General features: G+C 39.5%; 3 protein-coding genes across 4 annotated transcripts; 2 read left to right on the top strand and 1 right to left on the bottom strand.

Moving 5' to 3' along the window:
- Positions 1–147: 147 nt before the first annotated feature.
- LOC108595586 (cytochrome c oxidase subunit 6A, mitochondrial) lies at positions 148–868 on the bottom strand. Its single transcript, XM_017980848.1, has 2 exons — positions 721–868; positions 148–587 (listed from the first exon to the last, which is right to left on the bottom strand). The coding sequence occupies exons 1-2, from the start codon at positions 806–808 to the stop codon at positions 355–357; spliced, it is 321 nt and encodes a 106-aa protein (XP_017836337.1). The 5' UTR covers positions 809–868; the 3' UTR covers positions 148–354.
- Positions 869–2,209: 1,341 nt separating this feature from the next.
- On the top strand, positions 2,210–5,803 carry LOC108595244 (protein cab-1). Its single transcript, XM_017980443.1, has 3 exons — positions 2,210–2,308; positions 3,276–4,188; positions 4,296–5,803. The coding sequence occupies exons 1-3, from the start codon at positions 2,212–2,214 to the stop codon at positions 4,831–4,833; spliced, it is 1,548 nt and encodes a 515-aa protein (XP_017835932.1). The 5' UTR covers positions 2,210–2,211; the 3' UTR covers positions 4,834–5,803.
- A 1,320-nt stretch (positions 5,804–7,123) lies between these two features.
- LOC108597292 (ras-specific guanine nucleotide-releasing factor RalGPS1) lies at positions 7,124–15,396 on the top strand. Of its 2 annotated transcripts, XM_017983769.2 has the most exons (8): positions 7,124–7,275; positions 11,549–11,650; positions 11,707–12,041; positions 12,103–12,430; positions 12,486–12,937; positions 12,993–13,196; positions 13,524–13,640; positions 14,018–15,396. In XM_017983769.2, exons 2-8 carry the CDS (start codon positions 11,591–11,593, stop codon positions 14,622–14,624), a joined length of 2,103 nt encoding a protein of 700 aa, XP_017839258.1. In that variant the 5' UTR covers positions 7,124–7,275; positions 11,549–11,590; the 3' UTR covers positions 14,625–15,396. The 2 variants fall into 2 exon arrangements, with proteins under 2 accessions (XP_017839258.1, XP_017839259.1); XM_017983770.2 differs by lacking the exon at positions 13,524–13,640 and having other exon boundaries at positions 7,125–7,275; positions 14,018–15,395.
- The last annotated feature ends 4,523 nt before the right edge of the window (positions 15,397–19,919 follow it).

Here is a 19,919-nt window from a genome sequence, read left to right on the forward strand (position 1 = left end):
ATACAGATACATTTGAATCTGCAGAATACAAAAGAAGCTGAGTGACTAGGTTTTGTATTAATACATTTAACTATTATTTATTTACTACTTCCATCTTTCCTACTGAGAAGATATCTACGATTTTTTGATAGAATACATAAGCAGTAATTTGGTTAATTGAAGCCCACCTGTGCTGAAGAACCATATTATGGCTGCCAGTATTAACATTTTATTTAACAACTTGGTTTTCGTATCGGTTTTTGTGTATTTCCGCATTGAATTCAGCTTACATTAGTTAAACGCAGTGAGTGTCTCTGACCATGGCAGCCATTCGCCAACAACTGCTAGTACATCTACTAAGAATGTAAGAGCCATTTAGTGCTCATAGCCATCGGGCAGGGGATTGACGTGTGGGTTGTGGAACAAGCTCTTGTTGCCCTCACCCCAGGGGAAACGCTTCTCACGGCGACGCAAGTAGTCGTATTTGACAAATTCTTGACGTGGTTTGTCGTGCTCCTCCTGGTGCTTCAAGTAAGCATTGGCCATGCACAAGCCAACTGCTGGCACTGCCACAAAGAATGACAGACGCTTCCAGACCTTGTAGCCACCTAAAAATGCATTGAAACTATTAGTTCTATTATCCTTTGCAATTGCCAAAATTCAGCGAATATGGAAAAATTACATAACCCTTAACCTATAGTATTTTTGCACCCAAGCCAAATCGCTTTTATTTTCGTTTACCTGAATGTTCTCCAGCTGTGGCGGCGGTGCCGGACATATTCCTGGTTGCAGCGCCAATTTGTTGGCGAATTACGTTATTTAGTACCATTTTGTGTTTTTAATCAATTCTATTTCGTCTTTGTTTTTTCGGTCAATGCAAAGAGTAATCGAGTGGGCATGTACGTATCGATTTCGTTTCGAATACTACGATAGTCGATAAGCAACTTAACAGCAAAAGTAAACGTATTTCTGTTATGTTTCCGTTACAGTGTGAAAAAGTTAGGTTGCTGTTATTGGTGACCAACATGACGAGAATAAATGAGCGAGAAGGGCGGGCATTTTTAAAAAATGATTTTTGTTAAGCCTCAATGCAATTCATAATCATATGCTTACAATGTTTAGCTGTTGATATAATAAAAAACAACTTAATTATAAGAAAATTCAATAAAAAATGTTGTTTAGAAGTTTAAATTGTGTTTCTGATTTCAAAGAAGCAGCTAATACATTTATAAATTCACGGAGTAACTGAAATGACAATCAAGATAAGCTACCCATACTTACAATATGTTGCATTCATGTCAAGACATATATTAGGCAAAAGCTTTCGGTGTACAAAATTCATTGATAAAAATAAAATGTCCTATCCCAAAGTAAGAAGTATACCGCGCGTGCTCGCCAAAAAAGCTAACCAAACTCTGGGGGCACCACCTGCTAGCTACCAAAGCAATTTTTTTCATGAATGCATTGCTTGTTTATTCAAAGAAAATTGCTTACACACAGATACATACAGACATACATATGCGGACGTGTCAAGCTTTTTGTGTAGGATACCAATTGTTGGCGCATGCGCCAGGCCGCAGTTTCTTCTATTGTTGTTGTTGTTAGGGCCTTAGAAAAGCTGCCCGCAACATTTAACAGTGCGGGGGCGGAGATAACATTTGCGTCACAGCTTGAGTTTTTTTCTTCGTTTAGCTGCTGCTGCTCTGCTGGCAGGCTCATTCAGTATAACTGTATACGTCAACGACGCAGCAACACGAAGTGCGGCAACAAACTGAAATAAAAAGCTCAAACTACAAAAAATCAAATGCAATTCAATTATCTTGTTATTTTAACAGAAAAGTGAAAGTTGTAACATTCATGCCAATCTGAACAGTTGTTAATTAAGCTTAGTTAAAAAGTGATAGTAAATTTGAAGTGATTTGCGCCGTTAGCTGAAAGAAATTGCAAAAAATATTGCACGCCTACGCGTATTTCCATGCGGGCAACAACCACCAGCTGCCCGTTTTGGCTGAAAATCAATAAACTTTGTCGTCGTCGTTGTTATCACCGTACCCCGCTCTTGTCTATGATAAAAGGGCAGCCTACAGCAGCCGGCCATATGGCAACTCTGTTGTAAAAGCAGAAAAAATAACTACAAAGACATACGTGACATTTACCACATTGCAGTGCTATTGAATAATAATTAAATAAAATTGAATAATAATTAAATAATAAAAAAGTCAATTTGCGAAAATGTCAGAGAAACGTATGGAAATGCGTTGCGCTTTCGTTGCAGTCGTAGTGTGCAGCATATTGGGTCACTGTCTTTGCGAAATGTCCATTTACCCAGGTATATATGCCTAAAAATAGAACAGTTCATACAAACACTATATATATATATATATATATCAATGCATGTGTGTGTGTGTGCATGTAATTTGAAGTTTCGCCTCGTGAATGGCGCAAAACGAAGCGCAAACGCCTTTGATGCTTCGTTTTGTGTATAACTGTGTACTATATATACAAATGAATGTATGTGTGTGTGTACATCGAGTATCAGAGATTCACGAATCAAATACCAAAACACCCACGCTTACTCATACTAGTGCGGCTAAAAAACGAAACCAATACAGCTGCAAACTAAATGCAGCGACTGCTAAGTACTTAGTATACCTGTGTACAGTTTTACTCGCCTAGACAAAGCAGTTGTTGTCGATAATTACTTTATAGATTAAGCTATTTCTGTAAGGGCTGGCTTGCTCTATGAATTAATAAGAATGCTCAAATTTAAAGTTATATATAAAGCGATGCATTAGGCATGGGAGTCCAACTAACTGAAAGTTCAAATTGCAGCCTGCGCTTAGCTTCTACGTTTTGCTTTTTATATAGCCTACTTTTGAGGGCGCAGCAACAGCTCCGCACGAAAAGTAATCAACGTCATAGCTTTAACGCTGTGTGCGTGTGCCTATGTATTTGAGTTCGTGTATTTGTGTGTGTCTGTGTGTGTGTTTGAGTGTAGTAATTGGTCTATTTTTAAACCGGGGCAATTAAATTGACTTTTTGTTTGTCTATAAGCAGCTCCTTACCTGCCTCACTCCCAGTCGCTCTCTTTGCCCTAACGCGCCTTCTGAGCTATTTTTGTGCGCTGTATATTTTTGAGCAGGCACGCACGCACGCAATCCTTTTGTACTTTGGTCAGGGCATTAGCATAATGAGCATGAGACATAGCACACACCCAACAAGCAACGCAATTAATCAATTGCATGCTATTTTTAATAAAAAAAATATACAAAAACAAAAACCATTTGCTGTTGCAGGCTTGCGTCGTCGTCCCATTCAACCCACGGTGCTGGAGACGCAGCAATATGAGCAGCTAATGGAAGAGCATGCACGTCGTCGGCTGCAGCAGCAGTTTGAGCAGCAGCTGGAGCTGATTAAGCTCAAGATGATCCGACAGCGTGAACTGCTCGAACGCGAGCGTTACCGCCAGCGTCAGCAGCAAGCGCGTCTGGCAGCGGCGGAGGCAGCAGAGGATTACGACAACAACAATAACATTAACAACAATGAGAATCAGCAGTATGATCAGTATGATAATGCAGAGGCGGAAGCTAGCTATGGCGGTCCCTTGGACGTTGTGCCAGATGTGCGCCCACCGCCCATGCCCATGCAACTGCCGCTGCCCAACTATGAGACAATGCAACCCAACAGCGTGCTGCGTGATCGCATACCCTTTGCAGTGAATCCCAATGATGCGCGCTTCTATGAGAATCTACCAGAGCCGTCGGGCGAACTGGACTCGCGTGCCTTGGACGACTATGAAGAATATGCGCCGGCACCAGATGCAGCGCCCGAGGTGGTTACATCCAAAAGCAAGCTGGCCACAGCAGTGCCTGCGCCAGTGCCTGTGGAGCCACCCAAGCTGCTGGATACGGGCAATGCCAACTTCCATCGCATTAAGCCGCAATCTGCTGCCGCTGCAGCTGTTGCCGGTGTGAATCTGCCGCAAACTAAGGACGCTCCCAATCAGCTGAACGCTTTGATCGATAAGCTTACCAAGCAGAGCAAGTTGCCGCAGTCTGAATTGCAGGGTCATGTAGGCGAGACCAGTGAGCAATTTGTGCTGCGTCAGCATCTGGGCATGAATAGCGAAATGGGCGTGTATATTGTGGCATTGGTAGCGGGCGTGAGTGCGGCTATAACAGTGGGCCTGTTGGCGCTGGGAGTTTCTTGGTAAGCATTACGAATATAAAGCATACGCCTAGTTGTTTTTTTTTATCATTGTTGTTGCGCGCTATAAATAAATTTAACTTCATGTTGGATATTTCTAATGTTTAAAGGTTCCACAATCGACACAAAGCCGCTGCTGACGTAGACTACCCCGCTTATGGCGTAACCGGGCCCAACAAGGATGTGTCACCCTCGTGCGATCGCAAGCTGGCGCAGAGCGCCCAAATGTATCACTATCAGCACCAGAAGCAGCAGATTATTGCCATGGAGAACTGTCAGGCGACCGATGGCAGCTGCGGTCTGTCGGATGTGGAAAGCGATGACGATAACGAGGAGGGTGACTATACTGTCTACGAATGTCCTGGCTTGGCGCCCACTGGTGAAATGGAGGTAAAGAATCCGCTCTTCTTGGATGAAACACCCGCTACGCCGGCCACTGGCGCTGCAGCTGCAGCTACAACCAACGGTGTCGCCACCACAGCTGCTGGCAGCAACAACAACATCACTCAGGCTACGCCACAGCAGCCTGCAACGCAAAAGAAGGGCACGGTTAAGCCGAACATGAATCTGTTGAATGCCGCAGCCAACGCAGCAGCTGCTGCTGCCGCCGCCGCTGAGGAGAAGCAGAAGCGCAAGAGCAAGAAGTAAAGCTCTTCCAATCTATCAATCTCTCACATAATTTGGAAGATTTTGGTAAAGCTGAACTGATACTGCATACATATTGTCAGCCAACGTACACAAACGCATACACAAGCAGACAAACACACACTGAGACACACACACACACATACATATAATGCATGTATAGAGAATTATGTATTCGTATTCCTAACAAGAGTCCATGGAATTTAATTCCGCGGCTGCAGGCGGCTAATCAAACAGAAGAACGTAACAAAAATGAAACAAATCTGTCTCTCTTTCTCTATAATCTTCCTGGCCCGCATAACTGTAAGCCCCAACCTATATAAATATATATATACATATATATGCAATCGTAATCGTATCGTATCATAATCGTATCGCTATGATGTAAGTGTTGGCAGCCCACATTTATATTTCGCCTGTCAAAGCGCCGCCCACGGATATAAGCGCATCCTAGCGTGGCCTGTCAATCAGCTGTAGCCAGCGAGTTGAGTTCCTGATTGACAGCAGCAGACGAGTATGACGGCAAACACATAATACAAAATTTGAAACTTTGCTTTAAAAATGATTTTATTAAGTGTATATATGTTAGTAGATTTGAACGAGTAAAAAGATATACTTCTTGGTATCATTTTTTTCCAACAAGACTATGTATATTTTTTTGTTTATTATTATTATACACTATCCTTGTTAAGCATGGACGACAGACTCTATTCACATACAATCTAAAATGTGTACTTATTTATGGTATTATATTAAACCAGTTTTTTTTTATTGTAATTAAAACATTTTATCATATTTGAATTTATTGATGTCAGCTATCTGCATCAGTTTATAAAGTAGTCATTTATACATACATATGTACTGTTTTGAAGTCTGCATTGGAGCAACAAAGAAAAACCTAAAAATATAATTAAAGAATTATTAACATGCAAACATGTATGTATGTAACTATTCGTGTAATTATTGTAACATAAACAAACCCACAAAAACAAAAACTAAATTCAAAATTTAACTTTATACTTATGGTATTCCTTTTGATTTACTAAATTTTATTGTACTACGCTTTGTGATCTTAAATTATCTGTGTCAATTTAGTCTAACAATTCTGGTAACCAACAAACATATACATCTATATAAATATATATATGCTATATACATGTGTGACTATGATCCTTAGTAGATGGAAAGAAAAAACAAAAGAATTCTATAGAGCGAAGCGAAGAATTATTTACAAGTATAACTTAAACAATAATTTCCAATGCACATTCATGTAAACTAAATGAAAAACGACTGATAAACACACACGTACACAAATACACGCGTCTATTGTACAAATAATGAAATGAAATGAAAAACGAATAACAAAACTAAAAGAGAAATTTATTTATTAACTAGTGGCAAATTATTGAAGCGAAATAGTAAATGTTCCAAGCGTCCCAAAAAAAGAAAAACTATCTAACATAACGTAACATTTTATTGTAACTGCTGTAAATAATAACAAACATATATATATTAATGATGATGAAAAAAACGTAAACAAGAAAAACTCAGAAGTTTTAAAATGCAGAAGAAATTATATTATATACATACATACAATAATAAAGAGTAATAATTACGATGAAAATCGGACAACTGCTAAGCATGTTGAACAAAACACATTCATTATACATACATATATATGTATTTTTTATTGTTTTCCACAACAACAATTGGAAACGAACTTTGCTACAATAATTATGCAAAATGTTGAGTTTGAATATATATATATATATATATAAATATATATAATATGACATTTTCCATTAAAACACACGTACAGCTGTTATCTGAAATACAAATTACAATCGAATGGAAAATGCATAACTTGTGTATAAATTGCATAATAAAATTTATTTATTGTATTGTATGATAACCATAATAACACAAATTATACAATATGCATACAAAATAAACCTAAACTAACCAAAAAAAAAGGAAATGGTATCATTTATTAAATGGCGACCATGGGCAGTAATACCTTTGGAATATTAGTCCAGTTTTATTTGAATTTTCTCGCAACGATAGACAATTTCGATAAATATCAATGTTATACTGGATGATACCATACCTTTTGCATCGCTCGAACGAACTTCGCTTTTTCTCGCTTGTACTTATTGCAGTCGAACTGCTCGCACAATATCATTGCAGATAATACTCTCTAAGTTATTGTGCTGTTTGTATCTCGCTCGCACTTATTGAATCTCTGTAGCAGTAGCTAACTAAATTTTTGTGAAGCAAAAAACAACAAACAAAAACAAATGCAAATAACAATTCAAAGCGTGCGGTTGTATTTTTTGTTGAGCGTGCGGAAAAACGAAAATCTAAGTGAAAATTAATAATAAAAAACCACAGTACGGGAAATTAGTGCGAGTTAAAATGCTTGGCGTTGTTGTTGTAGTTTTTTAGGTAAGTTTAGGGGCGAACTAAAAATAAATGTATGTGATGTGCAATGCTAAATAAAATGAGCTGCTGCTGCCTGGTCTGTCGCGCGTTTCTATCAAGTGCAATTTATTTTGGTTTCTATTTATTTTTGCTTAAATGGTGCGTACTTGACGATTACGAAACTGTCAGGCGCGCGTAGATGGCGGCGGGGGCGGCGGAGCCGCAGAGGGAAAGGAAGCGAACCTTATTGGCCGCCCTCACTTTGCATGCGTAAAGCGTTAACGACACGGTTAGAGCTCTATTGATTTGTAAGGGGTGTGTTTTGCTATATGTATATAGCCGGTAAAATAAGTAAAAGTGATTCATCGCAGCAACAAGAAATCAATAAAAATGCCAGAAAGTGTCTAATTAGTGTTTTGACTTCCTGTGCGCTAAGACAAAAATTGATAAGCTAAACGTGTTATCAGGCCTTAGACTTAAGACCTAGCGCAAATATGCACAACACACAAAAAAAGAGATAGAAACACACGCACATACAAACACACACATACTAACGCATAGAGTGGCGGCCCATAGCAACGCCCCTTGTAAAATTTGAGTTTCACTTTGTTGCTGAAAATGTTTTCCAGCTGTTGTAGTTTTTTCTCAGTTACAATACTTGCTAAACAGGATGCGCAAGCAGCATGAACGGCACAGTGCGGACAAGAGGGAGGGGTAGAGAGGCAACGCACATACACCAGATGTTTTTAGCGCATTCGTTTCAAGGCTCCCAAGCAAATAGTACAGGGCACTCAAAAACTACTTGTGGACATCACAAACAAATACATGCACACAAATACATATGTATGTATGTATATGTATTTCTAGCTGCGTTTACCTGACCCACTTTGAGGCTCTGCGCGGATCAGTCAGAACGAGAGCAAACAACAAAAACAAAGCGCGTCAGCAAAAAGAAAAAGAGAAGCCAAGCTTATTAGTTGTATTGCTTGGCCTTCCTTCTTACATTGCTGTTGTTGCTGTTCTTTTTGTTGTTGTGCTAGACAGTAGCATTGTTTTAACTGCAGTTTTGCTGCTCGCTTGCCTACTTTTAGTTTCTCTTATTTCGCAGCGACTCTGATTACAAGTGCCTAGAATAAACAGACACACGCACACACACACACACACACACACACACACACATGTTGATAATGCAGCTTAGGCGTCACACATACATATAGATTTGTATTTATTCTCATGTGTTTAAATGCACTTGACTTGCATTTACATTTAAAATTGCCTGCGATTAAATGCTGATAAGTATGCGAAACTACAAAGCTGCGAATTCAAAATTCTCAATGAAAAAAACAAATAGAGCGTAAATCATATTTAAAATACAACAGCTGTGCTCTATAAAGGAAATATAGATTTTGAAAAGATTTTTCAAGCAAAAGGAAATCATAAATATGCACATATTGAAAATTTAAATTTAAAAAACAAATATATAACTAAATGCTAATGCTAAACATCCTTGATTTTACGCTAATTTCAATTTATAAATTATATGTATTTTACATATATGCAGTTTTCACAATCGCATTGCTGGCGGGGCGAAGGTTAATTTATGTACGTATAGTATATATAAAGATTTATATATAAAGATTTAGCTTTTAACGGAGCATTTTGCCATTATAAAAACAAATCTGTGGCGGTTATTGAACTTGGCTGTCAACGCTGGCGACACCAGCTGACCTTGCCCCGTCGTATACAATTTTTACACGGCGCAAACTACAAAAAAAAAAGAAGAAAAATATTACAAAAAATGTTGGAAAATAAATGCGTTTATATTTAATGAAAGAAAGCGCTTGTAAAGAACTTTATTGAGGGTCGGCTGCTATAGAGTAAAGTCACGAGTCGAGACAAGAAGGCGAAATTCCAGAAGGCTTAAGAATTTATTAATCGACGCCAACACACAAATTGCTGCTCCAACATACATATACATATGTAGCTATAGATATAGTATGTGTAGTTGTATTTTATTTTATTTAAATACAGCTGCAGTCTGATAAACATGCGGTAGTCGCAACAATTTTCTCGATTTCCGCAAGCATTTTTGCAGCTGGTTTTTGTTTGTTTTTACTTTTGCACGAAAATTTATGTAAAAACAATAAACATATTTATTGGAGCTATACAGCCTATGTGTGTGTGTGTGTGTGTGTGTGTGTGTGTGTGTGTGTGTGTTATTGTTGTTAGTAGGGCGTCGTCACATGGTGGGCGTTAAGACCATAAACAAATACATACGAGTAAAAGCGACGCCTCCACAGTTGCCAGTTGCTGACTGCTCTGACCACAAACAACAATCAATTTGTTATTATACAAATTTGTAGCAGCTACTAGTGTGATCAAAGTTCTAAAGCACAACAACATACTGAGAATAATAATTATAAAAGACGCAAAAACAGACACTAAGTGTTGAACGTGGGAAATCTGTAAATGTAAATAAAATTTACCTACAGTATATACTATATACAGTAGCTGCCACATGTTGTTGGCTAATTTGACTTAATTGCATTTGATATCCACATAAATTTGTTCGCAAAACCTCAAAATCCAAACAATGTAAAATATATGTACAGCACTATATCTATATAGATAGATAGATATATATATATATACACAGCTAAATATGTGCTCGTGAATAGTTCAAATAGTCAATAAAAGTCCATTTTGTTGAAAACTTGAGGCAGTCTGGAATATAATTCATTTAGCTATAGACGAGTGTGTTTTCTTAGTTGAACTATAGATCGAGCGATCGGGCGCATATCTGAAATTGCTCAGACATATGGGAGCAAAATAAAATGAAATTTAAATCAATAGCTACGGTAATTTCTATAAAAATGTTGTGCTTTCAATAAATAAATAATTGTCTTCAAGCATGATTAGATATTTTCTTTTTGCTATGCCGAAAACCTTGAACTGCGTGTTTTGCAAACATGTTTATTTATTTCGAAATTCAAAATTCTTTTGTGCACTTTGTTTTCAAATGCTAATACATTTCGCTGATAAGCCAAACTCAAATCTTTTCTATACTTTAAACTCAACCCGCTTATCGCCCTCAAGCAATTCGCTTAGGGTTTAGCCACATGACTCGATAGTCGAAAAAAAATTGTTGCTCAAAAATTAAAATGATTTCATGTTTCGACATTTTGGCTGCGCGAGACGACGGCTATATATACAGCATATAGCTAAGCATGATTGCATTTGATCAATTTGTATACACTTTGTTAGCTCAGAAATGTGTGAGAAGAAGCTCGAAGCTGAAATTTAATTGATTGAATTGAACTTAAGCAGTGCAAGTGAAACGTAAATTGCTTCTAATGCAAAGTGTATTTGCAAGTCGAGTGCGCTCTAACACATTTGGTGTTGCTTTTTAGGCAATGATTATAACTTAATTGAAATTAATTAGACGGGGTCGCGTCTGATAGACATTTAAAAAGAAAATATGTGCGGCATGTACATACTTTATGTATATCAAAATATACAATAGCATATTTGTGTGTATTTTTAGTTGCTGTGTGGCTGTATATTAAAATATATTCCCTCTAGTATTTATGCTAAGAATTTCCCGAGGGTTTTGCTTGCTTGTCATAATCTTAATTATTCACAGCTGTTTACTTAGCTTGCTATATATATTGAGATTATAAATTCGATAGAGTTTACTTGTTCAATATGCATAGGGAAAGTTCGTTGAACTTTTGTTGACTGACTTTTCGTTTTTTTTTCCCTAAAACTTTGTTGCATGTCATTAGCATTAGCTAGACCACGACTGCACATTTGTATATATGTGTGTGTGTGTGTGCATTGTGCATTGGACACCCCCGAAAAAACAACAAAAGGCAATCAACAGTTTAACAAATAGCGCTTGTTGCTAGTAAGCGGCACTGACTGCCACAGCCGTAAAAGTCGAGATCCAGGTCTGCTAACGTGACTCACGCTGCAACTGCCACTGCCACAGCCCCAGTCCCTGCCACACACACACATATGAAATTGAGCAGCGAAGCGTGCCACACGTCGACGCCGCTGTGGCTGCAGCTTTTAGTTGCCGTTTTTATTTTTTTAAATTTACTAAACAATTTTTTATGCTGGCTTGTTGTTGTTGTTCTGCATTGTGGCTTTCAGTTCAGTCAACAAAAAAAAAAGTCTGCCTAGCGCATGAAAGAGAAAAACCCAACAGCAGGCTATATATACTATATATATATATCTAGCTATATGTGCAAATACATATGTTAACGCTACAACTATTGTTTATAAACATTTGCAGATTATTGGCTAATTGGTTAGAAGCAAAATTTCGCCAGCTGCCATGATGCGCTACTCGGAAATCTCACGTGACCTGTCCACGGATAATCTGCGCTACTCTGAGGTAAACTATTGAATATTAAATTTTACACTTAACTTTAATTTTTGCTACATTTACAGTTGAGCAGAAAACCCGCCGTTGCCAGCAACTATGCTGGCTATAATGGGCAATATGCCGCAGCCACGCCCACTGCTACAGACGCCTGCTATCAGTCGCACAGTCCATGCGCATCGCCACGCCAGTCCAAGCAACGCAGCAATGCTGGCAATGCGCATACCTTGGCCTGTCTGCGCTCCGGTTTGGATAAAGCGCAGAAGGATGAGGCCACGCAAGCGGCTCAGCAGCCAGTGAGCAAAACATTGAACATTAAAAGCACGCGACGCAAAAATTCCATTGGCTGCCTCACTAGCTTCTCCTCGTCGCCAGACTCGCCTGGTTGTTACTACAGCATAGCGTAAGCTCCACAAACTCTGTCACTTCATTGTTCAGCACTTAATTGTGATTTATATTTGTAGTACAACCGCTGCGCCGCCAAATAAGACGCAAAGTTTGCCGGCGCATGGCTCCATTAAGCAGCTGGATGCAGTCATCTTGAGTGCGTTGCGTGTGCCCGCCGATGTCTTGGCCAATCAAATCACTTTACTCGACTTTCCTGTCTTTGCTTTGATACAACCCGATGAGCTAAGCAGCTGCGCCTGGACCAAGAAGGACAAGCATGTGGTGACGCCCAATATTGTGGCATTTACCAAGCGATTCAATCACACCAGCTTCTGGACTGTGCAGGAGATACTGAATGCCGAGCAGCCCAAGCAGCGTGCAGAGATTATGACGCACTTCATCAAAGTAAATAGCATATGATTCATTGTAGCATTGAAATTAATTTATTTTAATTATGCAGGTTGCCAAAAAGCTGCACGAGCTTAACAATTTGCATTCGTTGTTCGCAATTATATCGGCCATGCAAAGCGCCAGCATTTATCGCTTGAAGAAAACCTGGGCATGCCTTTCGAAGAAGGATCGTCAGTCCTTTGATCGCCTAAGCGACATATTCAGCGATCAGAGCAATTGGGCGAACCTGCGCTCCTATCTGGAGAGTCTGCGCTTGCCTTGCATACCCTATTTGGGTTTATTTTTGACCGATCTGATTTACATTGATCTGGCACATCCACACAAGGGCGGACTGGAGCCAGAGCAGCGACGCAATAAAATGAACAACATATTACGCGTTATATCCAACTATCAGCAGTCGGACTATCAGCAGCTGCAGCCGCATGAGTCTACGCAAAAATATCTAACCTCAATACGCTATATAGAGGAGCTGCAGAATATATTCGAGGAAGATCAGTACAAGTAATGCCAAAATATTGTGCATTTTCTATTTTATATTAATGTTGTGCCTTTTTAGACGCTCGCTAAGTCTAGAGCCCGCCTCGCCGTCTGGTCCCAGCTCTTCAAGCTGCAGCTCTAAGGAATCGTTCAATGTGGAAGCTGTTACGCCTGCGCTGGGCTGTTTGAATCTCTCGCCCGCCAAGACCATTGGTTCGATGCGCATGGCCAGCGGCACCAAGTTCATACCTGGACATCGCAAGTGCCGCAGCTTGGGCACCAAGTAAGTTGGTCTGCTTACTCAGCGCTCAGATCATGGCATTGTCTCTAACACACTTTCTGGTGTCTTGTCCCATTTCTTTCAATTCAATACGATTTCCATTTCGATTTCGTTCTTTTTTCTGCATAACACAAAAAAACACTCAAAACTCTCTCACTGCGCCAAAATTGGAATGGGATCAATAATACCCATAAAACTTTGTGAACTTTTTAACTCTATGCAATTTTTCTATATGTACATGTTGTCATCTAATTGTTTATGCTTATTGCTTGCTTGTTTTTGTAATTCTTGTTGTTGTTGTTGTTGTCGTTGTTCGCTGTTGTGCCGTAGATTTCGCAGCAGCAGCTTGCCACGCAATTTTGCACAGCGTTGTCAGTGCTGCATTGTGATGATCGCGCCGGGCATTGGCATTGGCACCATATCCAATAAGCGCTGCAGATGCCGCCGGTGAGTGTGTGTGCCTACCCCTGCTGCCCCATCTATACCCACTCCCAAAGCTACAAAAATTAATCAATTAATGCCTTTTGGCCCAAATGTATTATATAAAAAATTGCTTCTATATCAAATTAGCACACACACTGAACATTAACTCATAAAACAAGCACTCACACTTATTGTTGCCTGCCCACACGCACACGCACACACACATACACACACACACTGTCATATTTTGTTTGAGTTGCCTACAATATATAAAAATACTTTTTGTTTAAACATTTTTAATGCTTGCCTGCATGACGCCCTCTCTTCTGGCTGCTTGTGTTTGCCTTAATGCTATTTTTCACTGTCTGTAGCTTGAACTAAAATTTGTATTTATCTTGCAGCATCTTTGGCAAAATTGCGCCGCACAATTACGATGGACAGGCGCATCATTTGCACCTGGATCACGAGCCAGGTCAACAGCCGCGTCACCATCTGCTCGACGACTCTGTGCTGGAGCACAGCGATGCGCTCTCCAGCGCTGACTTGACCTCGCTCGAAAGCGCCGAGGGCATCATGTGCGACTTCGGTGGCAGCGATTGTGATCTCATGTCGCCGGAGGCCGCAGCAGCCATGCAGGGCTGTGTGCGTCGCAAGACCGTGCAGAAGGAGGGACGCAAACCGGCTGTGGCCAGCTGGCAGCGCTATTGGCTGCAAATCTGGGCCAACTCGCTGGTCTACTTTCCGCCCAAGTCGTTCAAGGGCAGCGAGCGCGGCGACTTCAAGCGCGAGCCCTGCAAAGTGTGTCCGCTGGAGGGCTGGTATGCCCAGGTCAGCGACAATCCCAAGCATAAGAATACCTTTGAGCTATACCACCGTCAATTGGGCACCGTCTACAAGTTTCGCACGGACAGTCCGCAGATGACGCATCTCTGGACCAATGCCATTTGCAAGTTGGCCTCCACACGCGTGCCCAAGCCACTGCCCGCCAATCTCATGTCCTTTGAGTGAGACACACACACACACACACACACTCTCTCGAATCTAATGTACTCAAACAATTAGTTTAGTGTTAACTGTATTAGATTTTAGCAACCAAAAATTATTCACGCAGCAATCGACATTCCCGCAAAAACCAACAAACCAAAAATTAACGAACAAATTGTAACGATTTCAAAATGAATGGTATTTCTAAAGACTGACAAAGAACAAAAACAGAAACGAAACAATTTAGCTGGCAGAGCAGATGACATAGAACTACTAAAATTTAAACAGCTTATACAATTTTGTTGCGTCTCTGTGCTGTAATTGATTAAACAATAATAATTTTCTTGCTCATAATTTGTCTATTGTATTAAGTTTAAGTGGACATTTAATTTATAGTTTTTTGTACAATAGTGCCATATTAATTTTTTAGTTTTAACTAGTTTTACAACGAACAAATGCAACGCCTTAAAACATAACAATACAACAAATTTATGCACTTTACTTTTGCAACAAAGAATCAAAAACATATTTCTAACGCATACTCGAACAGGAAATTATAGGCTTTAAAATTGCTTAAACTAAACTAATGCTATACCTATGTTATACTGTTAAAACAGCTCTAGACTTAGTCTAAGTTCTAATATAAATAATTTTTTATGTATACAAATACTATATGTTGCATGTTATAGACAATACAAGCGGCAACGAAAATTTATGTTCACTATCAAAATGTTTACTTTAAGCGCGCTATCAACTACACATAACTTACATACATCTATTTTAAAATACAAAAAAAAAGAAGATATATGAAAACAACAACAATTGTGTGTGTTAATGCTTATTATATAACGCCTACGTTATTTATAACAATTTTCACGCTTTGATCGTGTAAATTGCACGAATTTGCAATTCATTTGAAGCGCGTGTGAGTTGAATGACAATTTGGCGGCGCCACAAAACTTTAAAATTCAGCAGCACTGTCTAATGCTTTCTCAGTCGATTGCGAAATATGAAAGCTGCCACAACTCAGAGCGCCCAGAGCATGCAGACCAGGAGCTGCTGCTGCTATCTGCTGGCAGTGCCCTTCATGCTGCTGCTGTTATCCTTGAGCATCGAGTACAGTTTGGCTGGCAAAACCACCACAATGTAAGCAGCCTATGCTCACTTTCACTCAACTTTTACATTCAATCTTCAACTCACGTTTTGCCTTCCAGCGTGCGGCATACAGACACCACAGATCCACAGCTGGATGGCTTTTGGACAAATAGAACCACTTGGAGTGCGCGCTGGGTCAAGTATTGGCGTGCCAAGCGCATCTATGAGCCCGTGTGGAAGAAAGTCTGGACGCCAACTGTTATTAAGGAATATGTACCCTTGCCAAACGCTCCAGATCCCAATGCATGGGACAAGCAGAGCAAATTGCATGCTAATGACCATTATGAAGACTGAAATATCTTAATTTTAACTATTTATTTATTTATTTATTTATGTACAGTATAGCATACGTAAACAAATTACAAAACCATAAAAATACTCTAGCAATTAATCTTGCAGATAACAGCTTAAGAACTATATTTACCTTCGCACTAATTGCCAATGAAAATAATTTTATTCTGATTTAATTATTTATTTATCATCCTAAGTATTATGATGGATTTTGTGCATCTGCGTTGCTCGTCTGATTATGTGTGAGTCTTTTAACATATGTAAAGCATGAGCGTGCTAATATGTGAGCTTGACTTAAACAGAGCTGAAACTTTGGGGAATTTACATTAATTTACATTAAGACGGTAAGCTTATTCGTGTAGCTGTCAGCTTTTGTTAGGCTACGCTTCTCGTATAAAAGTACTGCATACTTTTGGGAGCTAACATTCAAAAACTCAGTAAATATAAAACAAAAATATTTTAAAAATACTGTACTGCGTTGTAGAAACTGCAGCATATTTGATAACAGAATTATAGTTATACTATATATGTCCATATATATATCCATTATTTAGGTAAGTCATTCTTTACAGCCCGTTCCAAGTGTTTGATTATAATGTCCTTATCTCAACTTGAGCTGCTGGAGCGCGTAGCTTCAATTCCGCATTGACAATTATCTCTGGCTGTTTGCGATTTTTGAATTTAACGGCAAAATAACATTGGTCCTTATTAAGAAGAGTACCAAGGACAGCATCCGCTTTAAGAGAAGTCAATATTTAGGTAAGCCATTTTTTGCAGCTCGCTCCAAGTGCTTGATTTTAAATTCCGCTCAGCAGGTGGAGCGCGCAGCTTCAATTCCGCATTATCAATTATCTCTGGCTGTTTGGGATTTTTTTCTTATAAAAGACCAAGCACAGCATCCGTCCTCGCCTTTGGGGTCATTCTGGTTGCATAGAATATGTTGATTGATAAATAAATAAACAAAATATGCAAATTAAGAAGGAAACTTTCTTGAAAGCGTCAACTTGTTTTATTAAATATATGAGTCCCAAGCTTGTCGGTAATTATTGTGTTTAATTTGCTTAAATACAAGCAGTTAATAATAATAAATTCATTTGTGACGTGCACTATATTTAATATTTGCAAGCAGTTTGAATCGATTTGAAGTGTGTCAAGTTGAGCTTATGTTAAAAATGCAAAAGACGACTTCAATTAAAAAATAATTTTACGACGTGCAACTTTCAATTGCAGACATTGCTCGGTCAGGTTATTGGCATTTAATTAATCAATCGACAATATTTAATTAGAATATTAATGAGCTCAAATAATGCAGCTTTACACCCACGCCAATTGCCAATAGGCCACCCTCAGTTACCATTTAAATATATGTATTTATCAAAGTGCGTGCATGTGCAAACAGTTTACGGTCAGCGGCATTTTGCATAAGCACAAGCACGGTAGCCAATGTTTGTAATAATGGCCTATTGCGAAATTAATTTGTCAACGCTCTGCGGGCAGACAAAACGTTGCAGCGTTGCGTACTTAGCCAACGTGAGTCCGTGGTGCCGCCCATTTATATATCATTAAGCTTCATTTAACGATGCTGTGAAAAAAACACCTCGTAGCTAAAAAAGCACTTAAAATTATGCGGCTGACAGTTTAAATTCGCAAAACAATTACACACACACACACACACTCAGCCCGTACAACGCGGCGTATGGCAAACAATTGCACATTGTGTCTGCAGCGGTCTAGCATGTGGCATGCCGCATAACGACAGCAAAACATAGTACACACAGAAATTACAACATGCAAATATTGAAGAGAGCCAAATGCAGTGAAACGTTGAAACGACAACACTGACAACAATGTCGACTGTTGGGTGGGGGCGCCGCGGGTCAGCTGGCTAGGGAGCATGACAAAGCTGGCGTCACATACGATATTAGCCATTTAGCGTATCAGTTAGCTGGCTGGAGACGGCTAACTGCTCAATAATAATGCAGCTTGAGGAAGTCATAAACTGCAATTGCGTTAAAGCGCTGTAATAAATTCAAAGCCCCCACCCAGCCTCTCACTCTCTCGCTCTCTCAAGAGACTGCTGCGTATGCAAAGCATTACATACGATATGTATGAGTTTATATATAGGCCAGCAACAAAAACACAAATGTAACACTAACAATGATTGACAACGAATTCAATTTGCATATAATGAATGGAAATGACAATCGCTACGAAAAAAGAGCCAACAACAACAGCAAGAGCATTAACAGCAGCAGCGGCAACAGCAGCTGGCCCAATTTGGTTTATTGTCGTTATTGTTATTGTTGTTGCAGGTGACGTGCTTAATTGGTTAAACATTTGAGTTTTTAAGAGAATCTGCACAGCTGCTGTCTGGCTATTTGTTGCTGGGTACACATGACCAAGCAAGTTTGTGGCCTGAGTCTTTTGTTTGCTTTGGGGCAGTGCGGAAACTTTTTCTCAAAAATTATAAAATTAGTAAAAGTGAACTTTTTTTTTAGAATTATTTTGTTCACAAAGTTTGTTGGCATTAGTTAAATATGCTTGCAAATTTCAAAGACATTATTTATAATCATAACGGTTGCCATGTTGCCACATCTACCAGTTATGTCATGGACTTTTTTCGTTGAATTTTGTCTGTCAACTGATTGCCACCGCGCAGCAGGCGTAGCGACGACCTTGCCGCTAGGCTCATTGCAAATTAGCTTGAGTTAACTAGGGCACACTTGGTGGTTGCCACAATGCTGCAGACACAGATAACTTGCCACGCATGCGTTTTGCATGCATTGACCCAGTTATGATTGCTGTCAACACACGGCACGGATCAAGGCAACAACTCAGTTGTGCAGTTGCAGCATCTGTGGCAGCTTAAGAGGCGTGCAACAACCTCTGCTGTATGTGGCGCATTTTACGCTTGGGCACACACCTCAAGCGTTGCAGCTGCCTCAGCTGCATGTTTATTGTTGTTGGTTTTAACTTGAACCTGAGCGGCTTATTAATAAATATTATAAATAAATATTTCGCCGAGTGTGTAAGCAAAAGATTTATTTCAATACAAACAATTCGCGCTCAAAATTAAACATTGTTGTTGTGGCTGTTGTTGTTTCTGTTGCTTTTGTTGTATATAATTTATTTTTATTACCATTTTTTCAATTTATGCTTTGAGTGTTTCGGCTAAGCTTTTGTTTTGTTTTCTTTGTAACTTGCTTAAGCAATTTATTTGTGTCTGTGTGTGTGTATGTGTGCGCGTCTGGTGCAACAATTATAACAGCAACAACAAGCGCTGAGACTGCGTCTTGCTTCACTTGTGCTTCTTCAGCTCAAAATGCGTAAAATGCTGCCGCTGCCTCTTGATGTTGTCTTGCGGTGCTTTTACTTTGTTTATCATTAATGTTGTTATTGTTATAGTTATGGTTGTTGTAGTTAAATTTTGAATTTCGCATGACACTTGCGCGCGCTCGCGCTCGCGCTTGCGCATTACATAAAAGGGCGTGAGGCTGTGGGCCGATTGAATGCGCATCCAGAAGCGATTATTACGCATACGCCGCGTGTGCTCTAGCGATGCTAATGATAGATGGCCGATTACATTACGCGCAGCAGCAGCTACACTCCAATTAATGCTCGAACAATAAACAGGTTGATTACGTGCAAGGCAGCAACTGCTGTGGCAACAACAACGACAGCAGCAGCAACAGCAATGACAATCAATTAAAACAAAGCCATAAAACAAAAACGGAAAAGCCCACGAATTTTCGTTTGAAAATGTTGCGTTTTTCAAGCGTTTTTCATAATGCAACGCCACTTATAATGCAACTTTTCGTCACGCTGACGTTGCCGTCTCTTGTGCGCGCTGAGTTATGGAAATTGATTTGTATG

The sequence above is a fragment of the Drosophila busckii genome, chromosome 2R (genome assembly GCF_011750605.1).
Source record: "Drosophila busckii strain San Diego stock center, stock number 13000-0081.31 chromosome 2R, ASM1175060v1, whole genome shotgun sequence".
NCBI lineage: Eukaryota > Metazoa > Arthropoda > Insecta > Diptera > Drosophilidae > Drosophila > Drosophila busckii.

Excerpts from the sequence above, each read along its gene's own strand:
- LOC108595586 (XM_017980848.1), bottom strand. The coding sequence starts at position 808 with ATGGTACTAAATAACGTAATTCGCCAACAAATTGGCGCTGCAACCAGG. Across the intron at positions 588-720 it reads CACAGCTGGAGAACATTCAG|GTGGCTACAAGGTCTGGAAG; the intron begins GTAAACGAAAAT and ends ATGCATTTTTAG.
- LOC108595244 (XM_017980443.1), top strand. The coding sequence starts at position 2,212 with ATGTCAGAGAAACGTATGGAAATGCGTTGCGCTTTCGTTGCAGTCGTA. Across the intron at positions 2,309-3,275 it reads CGAAATGTCCATTTACCCAG|GCTTGCGTCGTCGTCCCATT; the intron begins GTATATATGCCT and ends TTGCTGTTGCAG. Across the intron at positions 4,189-4,295 it reads TTGGCGCTGGGAGTTTCTTG|GTTCCACAATCGACACAAAG; the intron begins GTAAGCATTACG and ends TAATGTTTAAAG.
- LOC108597292 (XM_017983769.2), top strand. The coding sequence starts at position 11,591 with ATGATGCGCTACTCGGAAATCTCACGTGACCTGTCCACGGATAATCTG. Across the intron at positions 12,042-12,102 it reads GGTTGTTACTACAGCATAGC|TACAACCGCTGCGCCGCCAA; the intron begins GTAAGCTCCACA and ends TTATATTTGTAG. Across the intron at positions 13,641-14,017 it reads AAGCGCTGCAGATGCCGCCG|CATCTTTGGCAAAATTGCGC; the intron begins GTGAGTGTGTGT and ends TTTATCTTGCAG.